At 53.3% G+C, this 24,261-nt stretch overlaps 2 protein-coding genes across 4 annotated transcripts; one reads left to right on the forward strand and one right to left on the reverse strand.

Moving 5' to 3' along the window:
* Positions 1-27: 27 nt before the first annotated feature.
* On the forward strand, positions 28-8,823 carry NUDC (nuclear distribution C, dynein complex regulator). Of its 2 annotated transcripts, XM_027661258.1 has the most exons (9): positions 31-166; positions 1,219-1,296; positions 3,655-3,855; positions 4,138-4,218; positions 4,673-4,786; positions 5,208-5,402; positions 6,024-6,107; positions 6,196-6,314; positions 7,944-8,823. In XM_027661258.1, the coding sequence occupies exons 1-9, from the start codon at positions 71-73 to the stop codon at positions 7,993-7,995; spliced, it is 1,020 nt and encodes a 339-aa protein (XP_027517059.1). In that variant the 5' UTR covers positions 31-70; the 3' UTR covers positions 7,996-8,823. The 2 variants fall into 2 exon arrangements, with proteins under 2 accessions (XP_027517058.1, XP_027517059.1); XM_027661257.1 differs by lacking the exon at positions 7,944-8,823 and having other exon boundaries at positions 28-166; positions 6,196-6,462.
* Positions 8,824-12,641: 3,818 nt separating this feature from the next.
* Positions 12,642-20,457, reverse strand: KDF1 (keratinocyte differentiation factor 1). 2 transcript variants are annotated; one of them, XM_027661437.1, is made up of 5 exons: positions 20,422-20,457; positions 19,053-19,244; positions 15,924-17,034; positions 14,792-14,866; positions 12,642-14,141 (listed from the first exon to the last, which is right to left on the reverse strand). In XM_027661437.1, the coding sequence occupies exons 3-5, from the start codon at positions 17,014-17,016 to the stop codon at positions 14,059-14,061; spliced, it is 1,251 nt and encodes a 416-aa protein (XP_027517238.1). In that variant the 5' UTR covers positions 17,017-17,034; positions 19,053-19,244; positions 20,422-20,457; the 3' UTR covers positions 12,642-14,058. The 2 variants fall into 2 exon arrangements, with proteins under 2 accessions (XP_027517238.1, XP_027517239.1); XM_027661438.1 differs by lacking the exon at positions 20,422-20,457 and having other exon boundaries at positions 19,053-19,864.
* Between the last annotated feature and the right edge of the window lie 3,804 nt (positions 20,458-24,261).

Genomic DNA, 24,261 nt, shown 5'->3' on the forward strand with positions numbered 1-24,261 from the left:
AGGCGCGTGCGTTTCCGCGGGCGCCGGTTCCGGTTCCGGCGGGGCCCGGTGTGGCGGCGGCGGCGGCAGGATGGGGCTGAGCGCGGAGGATGCGGCCGAGCAGGAGGATCGCTTCGACGGCATGCTGCTCGCCATGGCGCAGCAGCACCAGGGCGGCGTGCGCGAGGTAGCGCCGCCGGCACACCGGGAGAGCTGGGGGCGGGACGGTGGGGCAGGACCAGGAGGAACGGGGCGTGGGGGGGGGGGGGGGGGGCGCGGCGCGGCCTTCTCGGATCCCGCCCCGGCACGTGGGGCACGGGAGGCACGTGCGGTGCTACGGGAGCGGAGATAACGGCCCTGGGCAGCCCCGCTAGTTAATTAATAGGATGTTAACGAGGGGGCCTTGCACCCCCGGCCCTGGCGCCTCCGGGATTCCCGGAGCGTTCCCGGAGGGTTCGGGATGCGCGGGCAGCGCCTGTGCCGGGTCACCACAGGGCAGGATGGAGCCCCTCAGTTGCTCTTTCCCAGCACAACCGCCGGCCCCGTGAGGCCTGACCGCGACCGTTGCTCCCCCTCCTCGTGCTCAGGGATCTGCTGACCCCCCTCGCGGATCCCACCGGGATCCCGCTGGCTGGGGGCTCCGCGATCCCGGGTGCTGCCCTGCAGCAGGGCTGGAGGGTGTGGGAACCTCCCACTCACATCCCACTCACAAATAGCTTAAAAAAAACGCTCCTAAACCAGCCCCTCGTGCTGTAGTGAAACCTCAGATTGAAACACCCACAGCACAGAATTCCCAGAAAATGAAGATCAGCCAAGAATATGTGTTCCCACAGGGATTTGGGGATGCTGGTTGGTAACTGTTCACTCATCAGTGATCCCTGGCAGGCAGCTGGTGATTATTATTGTGTAAAAATAAAGAGTTTGCACACTTTTAGGCATGCAAAAGAAGCAAAATGTGGTATATATGTATATGTATCCCTGCCCAAATTCCAGCTTGGGGTACTGGAGCAGGACCTGAGGGTAAACTGCTGCCCTTTCTTCATGCAAACCACACAAATGCCTCTTCTGGAAGGTGGGAATCCAGGAGCTGGATGTTTTCTCCAGGAAAACAGTCACAGGACTGATTCCAGGATGATTTTGACACAGCCACAGATGGAGAGGACGAAGGATAAGGGCTGATCCAGAGACAGGGGGTGGCTTGGAGTGACCTGGTCTCACTGATCCTTTTCTTTGCACCAGCTTGTGAACACCTTCTTCAGCTTCCTGAGGAGGAAGACGGATTTCTTCACTGGGGGAGAAGATGGAGTGGCAGAGAAGGTAAAAAGTAAACCCTTGAGCTTTTAACTTTTTAATTTACATCCCACCCATGTCTGTGCCAGGCTAAGACTTCCCTGCCTGAACAACTCCCTGCATTTGGGTGCACTTGGGGCACCAGCAGCTCGTGGTGGTGCTGGAATCCATCACAGAAGGGAGGAAATAAGGAGCTGCTCCTCTCTGAGGGGAGGAAGGAAACAAGGAGCTGCCCCTCTCAGAGGTGAGGAACACACAATTGCCTGCTCAGATGTTACCAACAGTGCAGGTTTTTCTGCCAGACTCTGGCCAAAGGCTTGTTTGGAAAGCAAACCTGCCAGACACACTGACTTAACGGTGACACGCCAGGGTGCTGATAACCCCGGGTTACCTTGTTTGTTCACCTCAGAAAAAGCACAAAGTCCACGTCCCTGCACATGCAGCTGCACCTTTGGCTCAGGGCTGGATGGAGTGAGTGTTCTAGGGAGCCTCAGGTGGCCTGAGCATCACCTGTCCTGCCCTCACCCAGCTCCAAAGCTGAAAAACTAAGTTTCACCTTAAGGAAATATTTATTGAAACACAAAATGGCCAGGCTCCCTGAACATTTCCTTTTTATACTTACCAGTATAGCAGCTGTTCCTCCTCCTGAGCAGCTGGAACTCCACCAGTGGGATGTGTTAGGGCAGCTTTTAGGTGCTTGCACAGGGTGTAACATCCTCTGTCCAGTCCCTAAGGTGGTAAAGCTGAGGCAGGTAAGGGATGGGAAAGAGGATGTCCCATCCCTGGAAGTGTTCAAGGCCAGGTTGGATAGAGCTCTGAGCAACCTGGTCTAGTGGAAGGAGTCCCTGCCCATGGCAGGGGGGTGGAACTGGGTGATCTGTAAGGTCCCTTCCAACCCAAACCATCCTGTGATTCTGTCAAAGTAAGAAAGATAAACCCCACTGTCACTTAGATTAGAGAGCAAATCTCCCCAAATTCCTGGGGGCTCTGTGCTCCCAGGGAGTGAAACCCTGAGTGGCATTTCAGAGGGAAGCACTGGCTGTCCTTTGGCATGTCCTGGCCACTGTCCTTGTCAGATCTGTGCCTGTAGAAGAAAAATGTTCATGTCCTCGGGTGGCACCTGTCAAAACGCTTTACGGCCTCCTGAGAAAGTACTCTGCACAACAAAAATGGCAGAAGCTGCTCCCCCAGTCCTGCTCACCCTTTGGCATGGAAGAGAAAGAGGAGAGGGTGGGAAGGTCACTATGTTTTTTGGGTGCCATTTTTGGGTGCAGCCCTTGTGTGGAGTGAGGGGGATGTGGGTGACACCCACAAGCTCGGGCAGCGTAAACAGTTCCCTCACCATGGATCGTCGTGGGGTTGGGAACAGAGTCTGGGACACACACACACTTCTTGTATCCTGTGTCCCAGGAGTCACTGGACTTGCACTGTGTAAATAAATCCTGCTTTCCTCTTTAGAACAAAGCAGAAAGACTCAGGGCTTGGTTACGAACTACGAGGCTTTGCACTGCAGGTTGCTCGAAAAAGGCACTGAACTCCCCCTGGAAGTTTCTGAAACATATATAAATCAATTTTCCCCCTCTAATTCCTTCCTCAGGCTCTGTCTGTGCTGTTTTCTGGGGCAGCCTTCAGCTCACATACGTGCTGCCCTGCACAGCAGCCCTGGCTTTATCGAGGTGGGGCAATTGCTCTGGCTCCCTGCCTGTGTACTCAGCTTTCCCGCTGAGCACGTGGCCGTTGGCACCAGGGACCTTGAGATTTTGCCTCTCAATAGTCACAACAACCTTTGGGGAGTTTGGAGGGAGGATGAAAGAAAAGATTTATGGAGGAACTTGCCTCTCTAGTGTAAAACACGGGAGGTTTTCAAGCATTTCTCATCTCAGTCGTGGCAGCTCCGTCTGGGAGAAGCCCAGTCGTGGGTAAGGTCAGAAGTAGGTGAAAAAACTTGGACTCTGTGTCCCTGTGCTTCCAGCTGGCCTAGATATGTGGAGCAGCTGTCAGGTGGCTGGGTTGGGCATCAGCTCGTCCTGCTGGAATAGCACAAAGGACAAAATACGTGGAGAATTATTATTCCTATGTTATCTCCATGAAAATACACACCTTGTGCAGGGAAGAACTAGGAAGGGCTACATTTAAGTATTTTATAATTATTTAAATATTGAATATTTTATATTTTTTTCCCTCTTTTCTCTTTCTTTTCTTCTCTCTTTTTCAATTGAAAAATCTCAATATTTTCAGTCAAAACCCGAGTGAAAACAAAGGGAAAAGTCACAACACCCCCTGTGGCTGAACGAACGAGCTCCTCACTAGACCAAGCTGGCTCCATTTGGGTTTGAAATGGGTGATTTATTTTACAACCCCTGTGTCTTTGCTCCTGTCTTTCAGCTGATCACAGATGCTTTCAACCACCACAACAAACTGGCTCAGAAGGAGCGGAAGGAGAAGAAGGCCCGTCAGGAGGCCGAGCGGCGCGAAAAGGCCGAACGTGCCGCCAGACTGGCCAAGGAAAAGCAGGAGGCCAACGAGCCAAGAATCAAGGAACTCACAGATGAGGAAGCAGAAAGGCTGCAGCTCGAAATCAACCAGGTGAGAGGGTTGTCAGGTGCTGAAATGCATTAGAATGGCTCAGTCTTGTTCCTTTGCAGTCGTGGCAGTGTGAGGACAAAAGGGAATCTTCCCCTTGGTAGTACCTCTTTTCTGTAATTTTTTTAAAGGCTGAAAATTCCCTGTTTTCAAAGTCTCGGATGCAATTCCCAAGTCCTGCTCTTCAGCCTGAGTTGAAGAGGCTGAGGCCATCTAGTGCCTGGTCAGGAAGTGACACCAAGTGCCAGCACTTGGCTGAGCGTATTTCCTTCTCTTTTTAAACAGAAGAAAGAGGCACAAGGACAGGTCAACAGTGCCCCAGTGAAACCCTCAGAGGATGAAGCTGAATCAGATTCTAACAAACAGGTAAAACTCACCTGGGGAATTTATTTTAGAATGACAGAGTGGTTTGAGTTAGAAGGGAGCTTTAGAGCTCATCCACTTCCACCCCCTGCCATGGGCAGGGACACTTTCCACTAGACCAGGTTGCTGCAAGCCCTGTCCAGCCTGGCCTTAGGCTGAGAAATATATTTCTGGACAATCATGAGAACTCTTGTGAATATGAGGGGATGTCCAGTCTGACTTTCTTTAAAAATACACAGAGAGTTCCCAGAAATTTCAATAAAGTTTGGGTCTTTTTGGCTTTTTTTCCTGTAATCATGTTGTAACAACAGCATCTATTAATTTTTGGGCTAAGTTTATGTGGCTATCAAACACAAACACCTGACCTGAAATTCTTATAAACCTCAAGAACTGTTGTTACAAGTGAAAGATAAATAGAAACTTGAAAAGCTTTTTTCTTTACACCTGAATTTCTTAGGGAACAGATGACGAAGAGGAAGACGAGAAGGACAAAGGAAAACTTAAACCCAACTCTGGCAATGGAGCTGACCTTCCAAATTATAGGTGGACACAGACTCTTTCAGAATTGGATGTAAGTCCTGCTTTATTACCAGGATCTGAGGAACCTGAGATAGGGAATGAGAGCAGGTGCTGGTCAGAGTGGTGGAGCTGATTCCCTGTGTCTCAGTGTCCTGTGGAAGTTTGTTAGTTGTACTTAACAGCAGCATTTCAATATGGGGGGAGAGCTTGGTAAACTGAACAAAATTCCCAGAAGCTGTAGTTTGCCAAGTTTTGGCCTTGTTTTAAAGGCCAAATTTTTTATGTTTGAAATTAAAATCTGCTTCCCTTTGTATGGCCCTTTGTATCCTTTTACCTCCCACTCACTCAGTATCCGAAGGAAAATAGTTTGTGCTCTGTGAAACCAAGGCAGAAAGTCTTGGAACAGCAGCACAGGAGGGTAAGGAGAGAATTCACTGCCCAGCTTCTCAAAATCTGCTCTTTGTCTGCTCCAGCTGGCCATCCCTTTCAAGGTGAACTTCAGGTTGAAGGGGAAGGACGTGGTGGTGGATGTCCAGAGACGCCGCCTCAAAGTCGGCCTGAAGGGCCACTCTCCTGTCATTGATGGGGAGCTCTTCAATGAGGTGAAGGTGGAGGAGAGCTCCTGGCTCATTGAAGATGGTAAAACAGTCACTGTGCACCTGGAGAAGGTAAGGGAATGGCTTGGGGAGGATTCAGGCTTGGCTGCCTCTTCCCAGGTGGAATGAGAGTGACAACCCTGGGCTTTATCAGGTGACCACTGTGGTTATCCTTGGTGCAGTGTCATTGGTGCCATTGGAAGTGGGATATTGCAAATTCCCTGTCTTCAGCCTAATTTCAGGCTAAGCCAGGATATCCAGTGGATTTCTCAGCGGTTCAGAAAAAGCTGGAAGGAAATCAGGCATTTTAAAGTTGTTCCTTAATGGAATAATGGCACATTTTGACATCTGTTAGTGACATGAAAATCCAGGGACAGATCCTATTGTGTCCCTTCTTGTGTCCCTCACTGCCTTCTTTCTGGGCCTCTCCAGGTGATTAGTTTTTAATCCCATTTATCTCATCCCAAACACAACATGTGACGTTCTCCCAGATCTCCCAGTTGTGAAAATTCAGGCTACCCGAAGTAGTTAGAAATAAAACTTTAGTACCCTTTATCCCTCTTCAGATTTTACTAATATTTAGGAAACTGTCAAATAAAATTTGATTCCAGCAGCTTTTTCCTGTGACTGAAACTTAAAACTCCTAGAGCAAGTCCAAGAAAAATAAAATACTTTTACTTCTTCTCCCTTCAGATCAACAAGATGGAATGGTGGAACAAACTGGTCTCCACAGACCCAGAGATCAACACCAAGAAAATTAATCCAGAGAACTCAAAGGTAAGAACTCCTCTGTTTTATGGGATGGAGCTTTGTCAGAAATGGGCTCACCTGAGCCAAGTGGTTCCAATTTTGATCGTGTTTTCAGTTGTCAGACCTGGACAGTGAAACTCGCAGCATGGTGGAGAAAATGATGTATGATCAGCGACAGAAATCCATGGGCCTGCCCACGTCTGATGAACAGAAGAAGCAAGACATTTTGAAAAAGTGGGTACACCTCATTAATCTGTGGGGTTTTGCCTTCCCAAGCCCTCCTCCTCTTCCTCTTTGGCACAAATATGTGAGGAGAAAGCAGGTTGGCCTTCAATCCCACCTGTGCTCTCATCTGCGTAGTCATTGAACTGTTGGCTGATCACTGGTGTCTATAAAAGCCTGTGGGGGTAGAAAGCCTAATGGGGAAATTCTGGGAATAGCCTAGCTCTGGAATTGTCTTAATCTGCTGATTTCAAGTCCAGAAGGCATGTTGGGACTGGAGGTACCATCTCTGCTGACCTTTAACATGGTCTTGATTGCTGTCTAATCTCCCTGCCACTTGCCACCAGGAGCTGTCCCTAAGACACTTTTATGGCTTTATTGCCCTGTTTGGCAGAAATGCAATTCTGGGGAAATGACTCCTGGGGCTCCCAAGGCCGTTCAGGAAGGGGTAGAGGCAATTCTGGGTCACTGAGCTTCTCCAGCAAGTGCAGATCCACATCTTATCTCCGCATGGAAGGAGCTGACCTGACTCCTTCTTTCCCTTGGCTTTATCTCTAATGCCAGAAGCTTCCCTGTGGGGTGTAACTAGAGCAGAGACCAGCCTTCCTTAGTGCCTGTTGAGTTAGTGGAATGGGAGGTAGCTCTGCTCCCGGGAAGTCCACATGCAGGACACCTCGTTGGCAAGGTCACTTGTCTGGGTGCTCTGGAAGTTTGGCTTCTCCAGAGGTTGGCTGGCAGAGGATGGAGAGGAAGTTTAGACTTTGTTCAGGCCAAAGTAGACTCTGTGACACCCAGGTAGGTGCTGATATCTGCCAGTGGAGCTCTCCTGGCTGCCAAACGAGGACATTATCCTCACAGCACAGATTTCCCTGGAAATGGAAAGTGGAAATGCCGTGGTGGCATTTCAGGTGAAACCCTGAGATGGGAACACGGAGGGGACCGAGGCCTGCCCTTACTTGCACTTTGTGTGTGGATCCTCCACGTGGGTGTGACGTGTTGTATCCCCTGGAGAACAGGTCACAGGAGGAACTGGGGAGCTTCTGCATGTTCATCACTCCTGAGCACTCCTAGGCACAGGGTGTTGGGCTCTAAACATTCTGATGTGGCAACCTAAGTCCAAGTAGTCCCTGGAAGGTGTCCCTGCCCATCGCAGGAGGTTGGAACAAGATGATCTTTAAGATCCCTCCCAACCCAAACCATTCAGGTTGCATCTGGTATGAAACCAGATTCCTCTGGTCACGTCCTCCATGAGTTTTTACTGTCAGAGCACTGGAGATACTCCCCTGTAATGCTCAAGCTGACAAGGCTCAATCTTAAATCATAATCTGCCCTCACAATCTCCCCTCTGCCCCACAATCAGTGTTGTAGCTGCCACGTGTCCGAGAGGTAACAGTTAAAGGGTGTCTGATAATTAACTCCTGTGTGTCTGGACTTGCTGACCTGGTAGGATGGCAGGAATGCTGCTACCACTGACCCGAGGAAGAGGTGTTTGTAGTCCAGGGAGTGTGTCCCAAGGAGCTCAGCAGAACATTCCCTGCTGTGGAGGGTGTGGGGACAAAGCAAAAATCCTTCCCTCCCCAAACAGGGCCGTTCTGGCTCCTGCTGACTCACCCAAACCTCTTGTCTTTGTTTTCCCTGCAGGTTCATGGAACAGCATCCAGAAATGGACTTTTCAAAGGCTAAATTCAACTGAACCCTCCCTTTCTCCCCCCCCTCTTTCAGTCAGCCTGTTGAGTGGGGCAGGATGTGTAGGGTTGGATAGTCCTCACCTCGGGCAAGTAAAACTTCCAGCATCCCCACCCGAGCCTGCTGTGGAGGCAGCTCCATGGAGTCACCACCAGTGTCCTGTGTGGAGCAGGAGACAGGGCCACAGAGCAGCCACAGCAGCTCCAACCATCTGCCACAATTCCCAAAGAGCAGTGGGGAGAGGAGGAGGGGTTAGAGCAAAAAAGGGTGTCAGGGCTGAGAGAGCCAGACCTGAGAGGTTTTGGGGTATATCCTTGATGTACTGCTTTGCTTCCTCGGGCTCTTCAGAGCTGCTCATCCACTCCTTGCCAGTTCAGTTTGGCACAGGTACCTCCTGAGTTTTACTCCCTCCTGCTCTCCTGGGAAAACAAAGATCAGTTTGTTTTGTGAAATAATTCTCCTTCTGCCTCCTTGGGAAGGGAAAACAGCAGTTCAAACCCACAGCTATTGCAGCAGAGACAAACTCTGCTTCTCCTTGCTGCTGCTTCTGTTCTTGCCAGAAGTGGGACAGCTGGAGAGGTCAACCTGCTGTCCTACGGCAAGGAGAGGCTGGAGAGTCTGTGGTGTGGGCAGGAGAGGACATGTGGGGGCTCTGGGGGTGCTGTTCCTGCTGGGAGTGTGTCTCCTGCCTCTTCTCCAAGGGCCTCTCTCCCTGTTGAACGCTGACGGGCGTTGCTGTGCTCTGTGCCGAGCTCCTGCTGACGGGTGGCATCACTCTGCATGTTCATATCTGTTCAAACTGCAGTGCAACATAAAGGAAAAAAAGTGGAATATTTCCAGGCAGAGTGTCTGGTTTCTTCTGCAGAAGGGATCGGGGATCCAGGCTGGGAGGAGCTGGGAGTGGGCAGTGCCTGGGTGCCAGGGGTGCTGCTGCCAGGGGCTGGGGTCGTGCTCTCTGCTGCCTGTAAATATGTCTTGGGTTCCCTGCTCTGGACTGGTGGTCTCTCCCTCCCTCAGGAAGAGGCAGTGGGAGCTGCTTGTCTCTCAGGAGTGCTGCTGAACCCCATTCCCACCTTAAACCCTTGGGGCTGACCAAGGCTCGTGTCTCCAGGCTCCACTCACTTAGCAGCACATGGCCACACCAGGAAGCCACCCTTGCCCCAGGTCTCCCTTATGCCAAGCTAAGGAGGAGAGTGTCACGAAATCCTGGGCTCTGTCAGTCCAGGCTATCCCAGATCCTGCTCCTGTGGTTCTTCCCTCTGCCTCCCTGACACGTTTCCACCTCCTACCTGAGGGAAGCAGGCACAAATCCTGCTTGGGCAAAGTCCAGCCTGGCACTGCACCTGGTGTGGTGCTGGGGGGGGGAGTATTTTTTTTGAGGAGTACAACGCTTTGCCAGTTTTAAAGGTTCTTGGGGTCAAAAAACAGCCCCCACCCAGCTGAGCGTGACCTTGAGGGTGAGCAAGGACCTGGGTCGAGGCAGCTGCTTCTGGAGTTCTCCAGGTTCTCCTGCCTGTTTGTCTTACAAATCTCTCTACACACACCTGCCTGTCCATGGTTTGGCCCTGATAAAACAGCATTAAAAAAAAGCCAGCCCATGCTGGGTTTGAAGATTTTAACCCCAGAATGAGCTGCCTACCAGTGTCTGCACAGAACCCTGGGGCGTGGGGCAGGTGAGCTGGAAGGGCTGAGCTGTCCTGGGGTGTGTGACGAGCTTCACCCCGCTCTCAGTTCCGTCAGGGCGCTGCTGCTGCTCCCTGGAGGAACAGGGAGATGGAGGAACAGGGCTGGGCTCTGCACCTGCAGCAGGATCCGCATCCAGCCGCCAGCCCCTCCTAAGGGACAAGCACAGGCAGGCACCAGGGCAGTCATAAACCAGCAGAGTCCATGGCAACACCCCCAACCCAACCTGTAGCTTTGTTATTTCCCTGTTTCCTCCTCAGCCCTGTATCCAGCACCAGGAGCCACAAGCCCGACCTTTTCCTGACGGTTGGCAGCTGCCTGGATCTGGCAGCACGGTGGGAGCAGCCTGTTCCAAGTCCAGAGCTCCCTCAGTGTTCCCAACCCCAAAATCCTGGGGCTGTTCTGTAAGGGGAGTAACAACTGTGAAAATCCCAAATTTGCTGGTTCCAGGCGGCACTGGGATCTGGTGTCACTCGCAGGAGGCAGCTGAGAGAAGGCAAAGAGAAAAGGCAGCGACAGGAACCCCCCGGGAAGGGTTTTTGGGGTGAAGGAGTGCCATTTGGCCTTTCAGGGAGATAAAAGGAGAAGGCAAACAGCCCCAGGAGAACGAGGCCATTGCTGCTGCTCCAAACCCCGCGGGGGTGAATGGCCTGGGCCATGTTTGTGAACCCAACTGATCCCAGAGCTATCCCTGGACTTCAGCCCCTGGGGCCAGCGGAACAGAAGGTGTTTCTCCTGATGGCCTTGTCCTCTGCAAACACCCTGCTGCCACAGACTTCCCCCCCAGGCCAAGGTGAATCAGGAGCTTTTGCTTCCAAAGGCAGTTTCCTCTGGAATAAACCAGGCTCTGACAATGCTCATGTCTTAAAGAATGCAAAGCCCCACCTCAGTCCAAGTTACTGGAGACCACAGAGCAGGGGAATGCTGAGCACCACGAGGGACACTGGGATCCAAACCCTACAAACACATCCTTGTCCTGGCTTCCCGCAGATGTTTCCCGAGGCTGGGAATGGCCCTGCTGGAGGCTGACAGGTGATAAAGGTCCCTTTGTCTTTCCACACCTGTGCCAGGTCACCTGGAGAAGCTGTTTTGGTGCTGCCACCCGCCGGAGCTGGAGCTGCTGGCACATCCCAAGCTCCTCACCCACCTGCCCGGGGTCCCTCCCCTGTGCCCCCTCTCTAAAAGCAAAATCTTGCAGGCACACAGGCTCTGCAGAGAGTTTTCCATAGGGTAGAAGTTTTCCCCAGCCTTTTTTTCCTCTTTTCCAACAGCAGCTCTTGGCTCAGCTTTTATTAATGACTACTGCAGCTCAGACCATTTGGGAAATATCCCAAACTGCAGGGCTGCTTTGGGAAGAGTGATGGAACAGCAAAACCCCAAGGAGAGAAGCAGACACTATTTAATGTTACTGCTTAGTTTTAGGAGGAGCCTCAGCTCCACTGTTGCTACAAGGAGCAGGCTGTGAGGATTTAGGGTTCATCCATCTGCTTTCCAAGGTCTAAGCCACACAGAAATAAATAATTCAGCAGTTCAGGGTGTGGGTGAGGAAAAGGAATTTCTTTAACACTCCTGCAGCCATTCCCTGCAGAGTTCCCAAGCTGCCTTAAGCCAATCCCAGCGAACCACTGTGGGCTGGCTCAGGCTTTCAGAGGGATCCATCTCCAGAGACCCTTCCCAGCCGAGAGAAGGCAGCACTTACCTGTTCATGGCTTTGAAATCCTTCCAGGAAACACATCTCTCAAGTTGGTCCTGTGCATCAGGGGGAGAACCCACCCACAACCCCTGTACTCTGCCCTGGGAGGGCGAGGGAAGGTCAGGGCGGGAGGGAATGAAGATCTGCAGGTTATCCTGAGCTTTTGTAGTGAAATTGGGAAGTGCAGAACTGGTCCTTCAAGTCACAGGGTCGGAGGCTGAGCCAACCTCCCTCCTGAGCTGATCCTGCCCAGACATCAGAGACAGCAGCAGCTCCTGAGCGATTCCTGCACTTCCTACCAAGGCCTGGCGACATCACAGGGACAAGATGGAAATTCTGGCCCCAGGCTCAGGTTTTCCAGAGCTCAGTTCCAGCATCAACCCTCAGGGAAGGTCCAGGTTTCTCTGCATGCCAACAGGCATTTCCCCAGAGGCTCCTTAATTTGCAGCCAGGCACCATCCTGGCGTTCAGCCCTCTGAACAATCCCCCTGGAGCTGCCAGATGAATGGAAAGATCTTTGTCTACCTGGCAAAGCAAGAATCAGCCACCCAGGATTCCCGAACTGATGTGAGCAGGAAGGTGAAGGACACAGCACAGATAAAGAGCACGTCTTTTACTTTATAAAAAAGACCAAATCAGAACATTTAAGGCCAAGGAGTGCAAAAGAATCCCATAAGACACCACAGGTGAACCAGCTTCAGGAACCATCGAGTTGAAATCTTCCTTAGTCAGTTTTTTGGGGGGTTTTTTTGGGGGGAGAGGGGGTTGGTTTTTTGGGTTTTCTGTAAGCTTAATCCCCACACATTCACTCTTCACACACAGACTGTTTCACCTGCTCCAGCGGTCGCAGCTCGTTGCAAGTCCAGCTCACCCCTCGTCTCCAAAGCACAGCCCACAGAGCTGCTGTTGTGTCAGCATGACCTGTGCTGAGCCCCAGTGCACAGGTTTGAGTAAACTTGTCCAAATAATAACGTCCAAATAATCCACTGGGAAGCAGAAACCAGGCGGGTCCATCCGTACGGAAGGAGGTGACCACACACGGCTCTTCTGGGAGTCCCAGCCTGGCCTTGCTTCAAGTCTTCTCCTTGTATAAACTGGGCTTTTCACAAACCAACAGCTTTAAACACAAAGCAGGGAGGGGAAGCCAAATCTGAGGCTCAGTCTCTCCCCTGTTAAATAAGCCTGGCTGCTCAAGAGAGGAATTAAATCCTTCCCCTCTACCCAACCTTCCGAAGAGTAATCACAGGCTGTGAAATAAAGGCACATTTCAATTCAACTAAGGCACATTTCAGTTCAATTAAGGCACCTTTCAGTCCAATTAAAGCGCATTCCAGTCAAACAAAGGCACAGAAACATGGTCCACACCAAAGCACAGGGCCTATTTCAGGTTCCCTCTCCCCCAAAACCAGTGGGTGTGTTCATTCTATGGCTGGCAAATTCAACCAAGTGTTTTCTATTCATGTCCAAGGACACCCAGAAGTATAAACAAGTCCCGTGGCTGCACGTGTTTACTTTCTGATAAACAACCAAGTGGCAACACCACAGATCCAGCTTCCTCCTGCTGCAGTGCTGCAGCCCTCAAGGTCACCTGGCACTGTGCCCTGGGGGTAGCAATGCCCCATCTCCTGCTTCCCACTGCCTGGTGGAGAGGAGCAAAGGGAAGGAGAAGGTGCTGAGGGGAAGGAAAGGACCAGCAGTGCCTCACAAACCCTCTGCAGACACTCTCAGGAGCCTATCCTTTCAAAGCAAGACACTTTTAAGGCACTTTCTAGCAAACACAAGAAGTTACAGACAAACTATTTCCCTCCCCTGCCACAGCCCTGGTTCCAGGCTTGCCCAGCGTGATGGGAAAAGTGGAGGGCTTGGCAGAGGAGTGAGGAAGAGCTGTGACTGGCAGGGAAGTCACAGGTCAGTGTGTGCACCTGGGAACACCTCACAGCTTTAGTTCACATCAGGCTGGCAGAGCTGATGCCCATGGTCTGCTCGGGGGGGTGGTGAAGGAAGCAGCTGAGCAGCCATCCCACCTCCCGTGTCTCAGGAGACACACCAAGAGGCCAAAAATTAAATTAACCCCTTTACCTGAACCTTCTCCTCACAAGGCAGCAGGAGATGACACCAAGGGTCAGCAGGGAGAAGGCAAATTGGCTACTGCAAACACCATGGGTGGAGCACACAGGTTTTCTGGGGACCAACCCAGCCACTTTAAACAGAGATTTGGGTCCCTAGAGAGGGATTTGGGTCTCTAGAGCCTCAGTATCAGCACCAACACAGAGACACCACTCAGTTATTCCCTACCCAAGTTAACTCAGGCAGTGCTAGGAAGCAAGAACTGTACAACAGATCCCCAAAGCAGGGAAAGGGCTGGGCCACTGAGGCTGTTGGAGCTAAATGTGATTTACAGAAATCACAGAGGCACAAGTCATCTGATACTTCCTTGTCCATCTTCTCCTCCCTGGGCACACACTCCGCCTCCAAGTTCATTAGCTCCACAGTTCTCCTCCTTGATGTCCTACATTGTCAAAAAAAACCCCAAAATATCCGGTGAAATTCAGGCAGCAGGAGGAATTTGGCTTCAATAAAGGATCAGGGTAGACTGAGGGGGGGGGGGAAAAGTGGCCTAGCACATTCCATACGGAAAGAGGAGGAATGTGACTGCAGCAAAGCCCTGGAATGCCTGCCTGCTGCTTGGGTCCTTTAACAATACACCTGAAGCAGAGGTGCCCCAGACGAGTCAGTCTCTGTGTCTTGGAAAGAGGAATCTCTGCTTGTTGGAGAGCCTTGGAGAGAAGAGAGAAGAGATGGTGACATTAGCCAGGGTGAAGCACAGCAGTGGAGCACCTGGCAGGTGGGGAAGGAGCTGCCACAAAAGGCTTTGTGTATCATGAGGGAGGAGAAAGCCACAAAAAGCCCACAGGCAGGGAACAACCCTGCCTGTATTGTAGCCATCTCCTGGGACAGATCTGTTATTATGCAGGTGGAAACTTGTCCTATAGCCCTGGGCTGCTTTTTGGGAGGATCAGAGCTCAGGGGGACAGCCCATCACTCTCCCCTGCTTCCCTTTTGCACAGTTCCTTTTGTTCCCAAGTCTCACCCAGCTGTGACCTTCAGCAGTCACACCCCAAATACAGCCCCAAACTTTGTCAAGGCACACAGAGACTGAAAGCTCCCAGGACAAATATTGTGGAAGGACAGAGAATGCCCCACACTTGGATTTCAATCCTCTTAAGAAGGACCCACCAACCCAGGGAGTCTCCTGAGCTCCCGTCGCTCCCGAAGCCCAAGAGAACTCAGGGGAATCTAAAGGGCAGGGTCAGCTCAGCCTTTGTGGAGGGTGGAAACTGGAGGTATGTGAAATAGGGGAGGTTCAGGGCATCCCCCTCACTGCTGTGATGCCCTTGCAGCCCAGGCCCCCCTCCAGGTCCGTTACCTGCGCTGCTGTGCCGCCTCATATTCCGGGCCATCACATCTGCCGGGGTTTCTTCCGATATTTGCACGGCCAAATCTGGAACGAAAAACCAAGAGGGCCTGAGACAGGAAAGGATGACTCAGCAGCAAGGAGCCGTGTCAGGGAACACAGGGATCTCCAGGAGGCACCACCCTGAGGGAACAGGAGAGGTTGAGTCTGGTTCTTCCCGCTGCTTCCACCATTTCCCGGTAACCTGAGCTGTGTGGTCCTTAAACGCCAGGAAGGAACAGCAGCCTCCCTCCTAATCTGGGAAGCACAACACACACTCGGTTTCCTCTGTTACTTCTGGATGTCTCCTTGCCCCCCACACCCAGCTTTCCAAGGTCTTTCTACAACAAATTCTCTTACAACCTCTTCTGGAGGTTGGGCACTTCAGGCTGCTCCAGTGAGCAGGAAGCAGCCCTGGAACAACCAGGAGGCACTGGCACTGTGGGACAGCCCTTCCCTTGTCTTTGCAGGGATATTTACCATGTGGAGGAGGTCTCAGCTCCGAGGAGACACTGTCACAGTAGTCTAAGGGTGGCATTAGACAGGTAGCACATGGGACAGAGCCAGCTGAGTAACTGGACATCCCCTGGCACAAGCAGCTCATCTGGTCATACCAGTTCAGTTTGACTCACGGTCTTTCTGCCTCGCTTAGAGGTGCAGAGGAAAGGCAGAATCACTGCAGCAGCAGCATAAACCCTTCTATTGCTCAGCACAAACCTCACTGGCAGGGAAAGATACGCTCAAGAAAGGCACAACACAGCGAGGGTGAGAGGCAGAAGTCTCCATAAGGACCTCCATTCACACATCCCAGGAAAGCAAATTAACCCATACATTTTAAGCCTTGTAAAATAACGAATTGAGAGCACAGCTGCTGCAGCAATGCAGGTACAGATGTACTTTATCAGAGGCACAGAAACCTGAAATATGTTCCATGGATCACATACACATACCTACACAGTTCTATACTCATCTGTGCAGCTAAAGAAAACGAGCTAAAGCCCACCCTGAGGACAGACAACAGCTCTCAACCCCGCTCCACAGCCACATCTCCGTGGCTTGGGTAAAACAACCGAGCAAAGCAGCAACACCCAGGGACCCCACGTACCATCCTGGCTCATGACCATGGACTCCAGCATCGTCTCGTTGCCGCTGTCGGGCGCGTTGCCCCGGCCGGACTTCTCCTCGTGGCTCTGGCTGGCTGGGATGGAAATGTGGGGCCGGACCCTGCTTTTGCGGGTGCTGATGCGGATGATGCCTCGGACCAGCCTGCACTCGGCATCCTGCTCGTCCAGGTTGTAGTCCTGAGTTATGCTGTTGATGAGGTCCGAGATCTTGTTGGTCTTCTCCAGGAAGACGGTGTCCGAGGTGCACTTGGCCAGCTCGTCGATCTGGTGGACGCTGAAGAGCTCCGTCAGCTTCTTGAAGATCAGGACATCGATCTGCCTGCTGGACATGGAGCCATTCAGCTCACTGATGTCCACATCAGACTCGTGAAAGGAATAATACTCCTCCGAGCTCCGGTGGCTGCTGGGGAGCGGCGGCTTTTCTATGCTGTTCCTGAAGGGCTTCTCCAGCAGCTCCTTGCAGCAGGAATCCGATTCCAGCTGGTGGCTGGGGCTCCTGTTTTGGTAGACAGGAATGCCCTTCAGCTTCACATCCGGGTAACTGAAACTGCTGCCCACGCTGGACTTTTTTATCTGGTTCCCGTTCTTCTCAGCGGGAGAGATGTTGGTGGGGCTGTTTGGCAGCCGCCCATTATAGTCTCCGTTCTTTCCATCGTCAGTGGAGGTCTCGGTGGGCCCCGGGTAAGGGACACAGACACTGCAGTCCTGGAAGCAGCCCCCACAGGTCACTATACAACAGAAAACAGCCTTGTACGTGTTCCAGGCCTGAGACAGAGAGGAACAGCAAAAGCTCTGGTTTGGGGGAGCCTCTGCTGTGCCAGAGATAAAGGTAATTGTCTCTGCCTCTCTGCCGTTGGAGTCTTTGAGCTCAGCTTTGCGCCCTTTCCTGTCCCGCATCTGCTGGGCTCGGCTGCGGCTGGGCTTGATCTCCGGCGTGGAGCCACTGAACACCTCCAAGCTGACATCTGTGTCCTTGGCCGCCCGGGTCCGCAGGGGCACGGCCTCCTGGCAGGACTGGTTCAGCTGGCGGTGGCTGTTCAGGTCCTGGGGGAGTCGTGTTTTCCGGCCCAGCATGGCTCAGCACTCGGGCACCTGCGGAACAGGGAGGGCTCAAGTCACAGCTTTCGTCACCAGCCCCACCTCAGCGAGCTGCCCATCAGCACAGAGGGGCCTGACAGTCAAACTCAGTGACTCTCAGATTCCACATTTCGGTTTTCACAGGGATGTCTCTCCTTGGGACTCACGCTGTTCCCACTTGTGGCACAGAAGGGGAATCCAGCCCCTGTTTCGGGGCTCTCCAACTACTCAAGCTTTGCTTCCTTTTGGTAGACGCTCAAACCAGAAGATACATACTTTAAAAGGACTATTTTAAGACATCAAAATCCTTATAACCTTCAGAATAGGTTTCCTCGAAGCAGCTGGGAGTCAGGCTCCAGAGCAATAAACTCACAGCACAGCTGGAGGTGGAGCTTGGAGCTGACAGGCTCCAAAGGGAAAGTATCTTTTTTTAAACAACTCCCCTTTGTCTCGCATTCCTTAGGATTAGGCTGGGCCCTGACAGTGCTTATCCATTTCAAAACACATCTGTGCCCAGGAGGAGATGACAAGCAATCCATCATTATGCAAGCTGCCAATTCAGACTCCACATTATTTGGTGCTATTTAAATTCAGGGGATTTAGCAATGCTGGCATTACTAACACTAATGATTTTTGCCAGTCATGCTAAGGTTGGGTCGTGTCAAATACTTCCCTGTGAAAACCCGATGTCTTCATCTGGATTAAGGAAAAGGTCTTGTCAACAAGTTGGTCTCAAATCACTCCTCAAGGGAGCAAAACCTTTACAAGCCCTACTACAGAGATCCCACATCAGACTCTGCTCAACTGTTTCCCTTGTTACCAACACGACTGCTCCAGGTCTGGACGCAGGAGTAAACTGCTTTTACAGCATCCACTGTCACAGTTTATCTCCACAGAGCCAACAGTCAGAGCTTGGCATGTTAATTCTCCCTGTTATTAATCTTTTTACTCTTAAAGCTCAGCACTGGGCAATGCTGAGTCAGGTCAAGGCTGTCACTCTCCACTTCTATTGCTGCTGCCTTTATCCCAGGCTGTGGTGGGCCCCTAAATTCTCCATGGTTTCCAAGCTTCTTGGCTAACACTGCTTTCACCCCCAAGAGATCCTTTTAAACACTAATTAGGGTAATTAATAAGCAATGAGAGCCCAGCCATAGCTTAAACGTTTTTAATACTGTCCTTGTTGCTCTGCTATAGACTTTCTATAGGGCACCTCAAGCATGAATAAATAAATCTGTCTGACCTTGTTAGAGCATTGCCTCTTTTTCCCCTGTTTTTTTAAACAAATAGAAACATTTTCTCCACAAAGGAACAGGCCCAGACTGAAAGCCAGGCAGTTACAGCACACCACTGCTTTCCAGGAATATTTTGGCTCTGTTACCTTATAAAAATTCATCCCAGGAGCTCCCTCTGCACATTCCTGGGCAATATGTTAAATAAAAAGCCCCAGATGCTGCAACTTCAGTGCTGAGCAGGCAGAGCTCCCTCACCTCAGCATCAGTGGAGAGTTTTGATTGCTTTCTCTTCAGAACAACAAAGTTTTTTTCCTCAGCTTCATCATTTGTTCAAAATTTAAAACCAGGCCAAAAACATTTGAGCTGCACTGAGGACAGAGTGGATTACTGGGAAGTTTCTCTTCATCCTGAGGCCTCAGGAAGAGATCCAACATCTGCACTGCTCACTTGTATCACAGCAACACAACACTCTGTGTTCTCTGTGCCAACAGCAACACTCACTTATATAACAATACACGATGTTCTGAAATTTCAGAGCATCTTGGACACAAGGAAGAGTATGAAAAAGAGCTGCAGGGACATGTGTCAGAGATAGGGACCTGTCAGAGTCCTGGGCTCATCCCTTCCCATCACAGCTCATGTTTCTGCAACCAGTGGATCACACGGAAAAGTTCCCTGGGAGCATGGACAAGACACAGCTCCTCAATCCAGCAGCTTCTCTAGCACAGGCAATGGGCTGGCCTGAAACCCACAGCCATAAACAAGAGCTCAGACCAAAATCCACATCCAGGTGATACTCACAGGGTCGTGACTCTCTTGTTGCTTCCTCTGCTGTCACGCAGGCGCCGTGTGAGACTGGAGAAGGTCCCTCCAAAGAGCCTCAGCATCTGTTCCAGAGCAGCAAGGAAGGATTCAAAAAGGGTTTGCACCTCTAAGAGTTAGCCCGGGTCTAAGATCTTCATTGTTCACAGGACAGGATTTCTTTGTGAAGTTCTAAAAAAAAAAAAAAAAAAAATAAAATGAAGTGCTAAGCTCCTTAATTTACACATAGGTTTGACAATAACAGTATTGCTGGTGTTGTTGGAAGCCAGGGAATGTCTCCTGAGTTCAGGAGACAGGGTTTACACAGAGATACAACTTGTCTTAACTCTGTGGAATTTTCTAAGCAGCCTTGCCAGGGGCTGGAAGCTGCCCTGTAAAGCTCCTGTTCTCTCTGCTGACATCAGGCAGTGATGGAGATCCTGGCCCAGAGTAACGTGGATCCAGCATCTTCCCTGTGCTGCTGGATCCTCCCTCTCAATTATTTGGGATCTAAACAGTCCAGCCGAGGAACTGCCTCTCACCAAATGCTTCCCTGTGCCCCTGGCCCAAAACCAGGGACAGCCAAGACTGCAGGGAAACAAAATTTGGCCCTTCTTTCTCCCAGATGAAAGAGAAGGAAGGGGGAGACCTGCCTGGGCATTAAACAGAGCTCCCTCTGCCTGCCCTGGCCCCCCCGATGTCCTCCAAACAGCGGATTTTTGGGGAGAGGGGAAGCTGGCAGCAGGGACAGCCCCATCCCAGCCCGGCCTGCCCTGCCCCGCGCAGGGTCCTGCCCCACTTCCCACTGAAGTTTTCCATCCCTGGAAAGCAAAGCCGACCCCAGCAGGGACCAGGGAGACCCCAAAAACCCGCGGGGAGAGCTCCCACCACCACCAGCCCCCCGGGAGAGCCCCGACACCGTCCCCCGCGGCCGGGGCGGGGAAGGTCCGGGAGCAGCGGGAAGCGAAAGGCGAGGGAGCGCCAGGGAGCGCCGGGGGCAACGGGGGGGATGTCCCCAAACCTCGGGGTGGGGGAACCGGGGGTCCCTGTGCCGAGGGAGCCCGGGGCGCACGGGGAGGGCGAAGCCGCCCTGGCGGGGGGACGGAGCCGAGGGGCGCGGGGGGCTCGGCGGGGTGAGTGTGAGACGGGATCCCCGGGGAGGGGACGGGATATCCCGCTGTCCCTCCCTCCCTCTCTCCGTGCCGGTCGCGGCCTGCGCTGCCCCCGGGCCGGGAGGCTCCGGGCAGCTCCGGGCAGTGCCGGCGGGGCGGGCAGCGGGGCCGGGGCTGATGCCGGGGCCGGGGGTGGGGTCGGGGCCGGGGGTCGGGGCCGGGCCGGGGCCGGGCCGGGTCCCCCCGCCCGGCGTTACCTGCGAGCCGGGAGCGCCGTCCGGCCCCGCCTCACCTGCGCCAGGTGAGACACGTGACGCGGACGGGCCGCGCCGAGGGACAGCAGAGCGCGCCCGGCGAAGCGGCTCCATCCCGCCGGGAATGCCGCTCTCCCGGGGAACATCCCTCCCCTCGGCCTCCCCCGGGGGTCTGTGTCAAAGCAGCCGAGCAGCCTCATCCCCAGCGGGCCGCGTCCCGAAGTAGCACTGGCTCCCCGGGGATCGGCTCTCCCGAGGGTCCCCGTCCCCACCCTTAAGGTCTCCATCCCCAGGGATCCCTGTCTTGAAGGATCCCTAATCCAGTGTATCCTCATCCTCAAGGATCCCTGCCTCGAAAAATCCCTGCCTCAAGGTATCCTAATCTCCAACGATCCCTGCCCTGAAGGATCCCTGCCCTGAAGGATCCCCGTTCCAGTGTATCCTCAACCCCAAGGATCCCTGTCGCAAAGGATCCCTATTCCAATGGATCCTAATTCCCAAGCTCCCTGCCCTGAAGGATCCCCATTCCAATGTATCCTCAACCCCAAGGATCCCTGTCGTAAAGGATCCCTATTCCAATGGATCCAAATTCCCAAGGCTCCCTGTCCTGAAGTGTCCCTATTCCAGTGTATCCTCATCCCCAAGAATCCCTGCTCCAAGGGATTCCTATCCCAATGTCTCTGCATCTCTGAGGATCCTTGTCCTGAAGGATCCTTATCCCAAAGGATCTCTCTCCCGAAGGATCCCTATCCCAATGTATCCTCATCCCCAAGGATGCCTGTCCTGAAGGATCCCTATCCCAAAGAGCTGGGGGGGTTGGATCCTTTCCTGAAGGTTTGGAAAAAAGGATGGAAACCCATTGGGAAGGTGGCAGCAGGGAAGGAACCTGGCAGAATGACAGCTGTGCACTGAGGCTGCTGCCAGTTTCCAGGAGGAAAGAGAAGAGAGAAATCAGTTTAAAGGATGATGCCAATGCCAAGAGTCTCCTTCCTTCTCTAAAGGGCACAAAGACAGTGTTTATTTATTCAAGCCTCTGGCACTGAAGCCCAGCCCGTCTGGGATTTCATTTGTGGATAACTCACAGCACTGCTTGGAAATGTGTCCTTTCCTCTGCCAGCTACCTTGAGCACAGATCCCAGCCATGAAACCTCTCCTGTCACTGTCCCATGCAGCCTGGCACTTCCAGGACGAGCTGAGCAGCACAGTGTGACCCCCTGAACCAACAACCACTCAGCTCCCGAATTTTTCCCTGTGTCCCATTACCTCCCGTGTCCCAAACTGCTGATACTGGGTCCAGGGTGGTGGGACAGGGAACTGGGTCAACCCAGGAGTCCTGGGGTTTAAACCTGAAATCCTGATACAGGATTCCTTCCCTTAAACTGTGCCAGGATGAGAGACCAGCGCCTGGGCCCCCCTGTCCTGGTAACTGGGACACCTGGGGACAAACTTGCAGAGAGGCTGGGAGATATGGCTGCAACATTAATTATTTGCTGCCTGTAACAAGGCTTTGCTTTTCTGGAGCACATCCCAGTGCGGGGCTTTAAAGAGGCTGGAGACGAGGCCAGTGCACATCCCGTGGCTGTGTCCTCCCGCTACCTGCATCCCTGCGGGAATGCCGGGGACTGGGCTGGCGGTGGGATGCAGGGTGGGGTCCTGTCCCGGTGTCCCATCCCGGTGATTGGTGCCTTGGCAGAGGGGCGCTGACAGGGGAGGGAGAACAAAGCTCCCACCGGGCTTTTGCATCACCGAGGTTTATTCTGAGCTCTGCTAATTGCAGCCTCCTCTGCTAAATCACTAATAGCTCGTCAGCCCGGGCAGAGATCCTGCAGTGCCAGAGGGTTCTGGGGATTCAGTCACTAACTTACCTCAGGGCAGGGGCAGTTCTTTTATTTTCCTACTCTTTGCCTTTTCCATCTGCTGTCTGCTCACCACTGGGACGTGCTGGGACAGCCTGGGGACATGGTCACCTTCAGCCTCACTGCCCAACAAACCCAGCCCCCCTTTCCCCCCTGCTCCCTGTTTCCATGTCCTTCTCTCACCCCGGAGCAGAACCTGGAGCTGGGAAGGTGACAAGCAGCGCAGGCGTGGGAGGTGATCCAAAAAAAGCAATTATTTTCTGAGCAGGTGACGACAAAACAGGTGCCTCCTGAGATCACTCCAGCCTCTGCAATTCAGAGGTTTCACTCTTGGGGAATGGGGGAAGCTCAGAGCACGGCAGATCCCAGCCTTTTTTCCCTTTAGGGGGTACCCTTGAGGATCCAATTTCCAAGGAAGCAGAGGAAAAACGGGAGAGGAGGATGTTCTGTTACATTCCTGCCTGTCCCCACAGATTTTTGGGCACGGGGAGCAAGGGCAGAGCTTTGACCCCACGATGGAGCAGCCCCCCTCAAATCCCACACCCCGTTTTAGAGCAACATTTGTATCAAATACACGAAGACTTCAGCTTTCCCACAGCCCGGAATGCAGCCTGCGGGGTCTGAGGAAGTGCCGTGGCCGTGTCTCCGGCCCCGGGCGGTGGGGGTGCGGTGTCTGCCGGGGACGAGCCGGCAGCGGGGGCTGGAGCAGTGACGCGGCGGCCGCTGACGCCGCTCCGGTGCCTGGCAGACGTGTGGCAGCCTGGCAGGAGCAGGAATGTGATGCAAAGCACAAGAGATGGGGTTTTATTTTTCCTCCTAAGGTAAGGGAAGCAAAAATGTCACCGGCTTCGTGGGCGACATCCACCGCAGGCCTGGATGTGGCTCTGCTTGGAACAGATTTAGGCTGGGTTTTTGTTTTTAGCTTAGGCTTTTGCTCCGGTTTGGGGGTGGGATGAGAGCTCGGCACCTGGTTTGTCATCCCTTTTATCCTCTCTGCTGCTGCGATGTGAAACACGAGCAGGTTTTACCCCACGCACCCACATGAAGATGCAGCTACTGAGGATGGCATTCCGGCAGGAGGAACCCCAAAATCCAGGCCCTGTGGGGGAGCAAGGTGGCAGCGGCACCTCCCTCTCCAGCCTCCTCCCCGTGCCATCCCACCCCCAGGTCTATTAACACCGTACAAATGATAATGACGTTGGCAGTGATGTTGCCGTGACAGCCCTGCGACCACGGACACGCGGTCCCGGTGTCACATTCCCTGCACCCCAGGGTGGGACACCCCAGCCACAGCCCCGGTGGTTGGGGGGGGGACAGGGGCTGCCCCCTGCTCTCCTTGCCCCAGGTAGAGGCACCGGCATCCCCCAAACAGCACCAAGAGCTTCTCAACTGCTTCTCTCAGGAGCTGCAGACTCAAACCAGCCGTTCCAGTAACCCCTCACAGTCCAGCCTCCCCCACTAACCCATCCCGGTAAATCTCCCCAGGAAACCCCTTCTGGTCCAACCTTTCCCAGCGACCCCTCAGTAACCGTCTCAGCGGTTCCCAGTGATACCAGCCCCCCCCCCAGCTCCCTGTTGCCCACCGGCGCCCCCCGAGGGCACCACAAACTGGTAACGCCACCGGGACAGTGCCCTACTGGGCCATACCGAGCCCGGAGCCGGTGTTGGACAGAGCCCGGTGCCAGTACCGGGTGTGTACAGGGCCATACCGAGCCATGCCCAGCCCTGTGCCAGTACCGGGTGTGTACAGGGCCATACCGAGCCATGCCCAGCCCGGTACCAGTACCGGGTCTGTACAGGGCCATACCGAGCCATGCCCAGCCCGGTGTCCTACCGAGGCTGAGGCCGTGCCAGTGTCGATACTGGCAATGTGCCCTACCGGGCTATGCCGAATCCCGGCCCAGTGCAGAACCAAGCCCGTACCGGTGCCGTCCCGGTCCATACCGACCCCCGGGCTGCACCGCACCGCTCCAGGGTCGCGCGTCCC

This window comes from Corapipo altera, unplaced genomic scaffold, assembly GCF_003945725.1.
Source record: "Corapipo altera isolate COAL_440 unplaced genomic scaffold, ASM394572v1 201, whole genome shotgun sequence".
Classification (NCBI taxonomy): Eukaryota; Metazoa; Chordata; class Aves; order Passeriformes; family Pipridae; genus Corapipo; species Corapipo altera.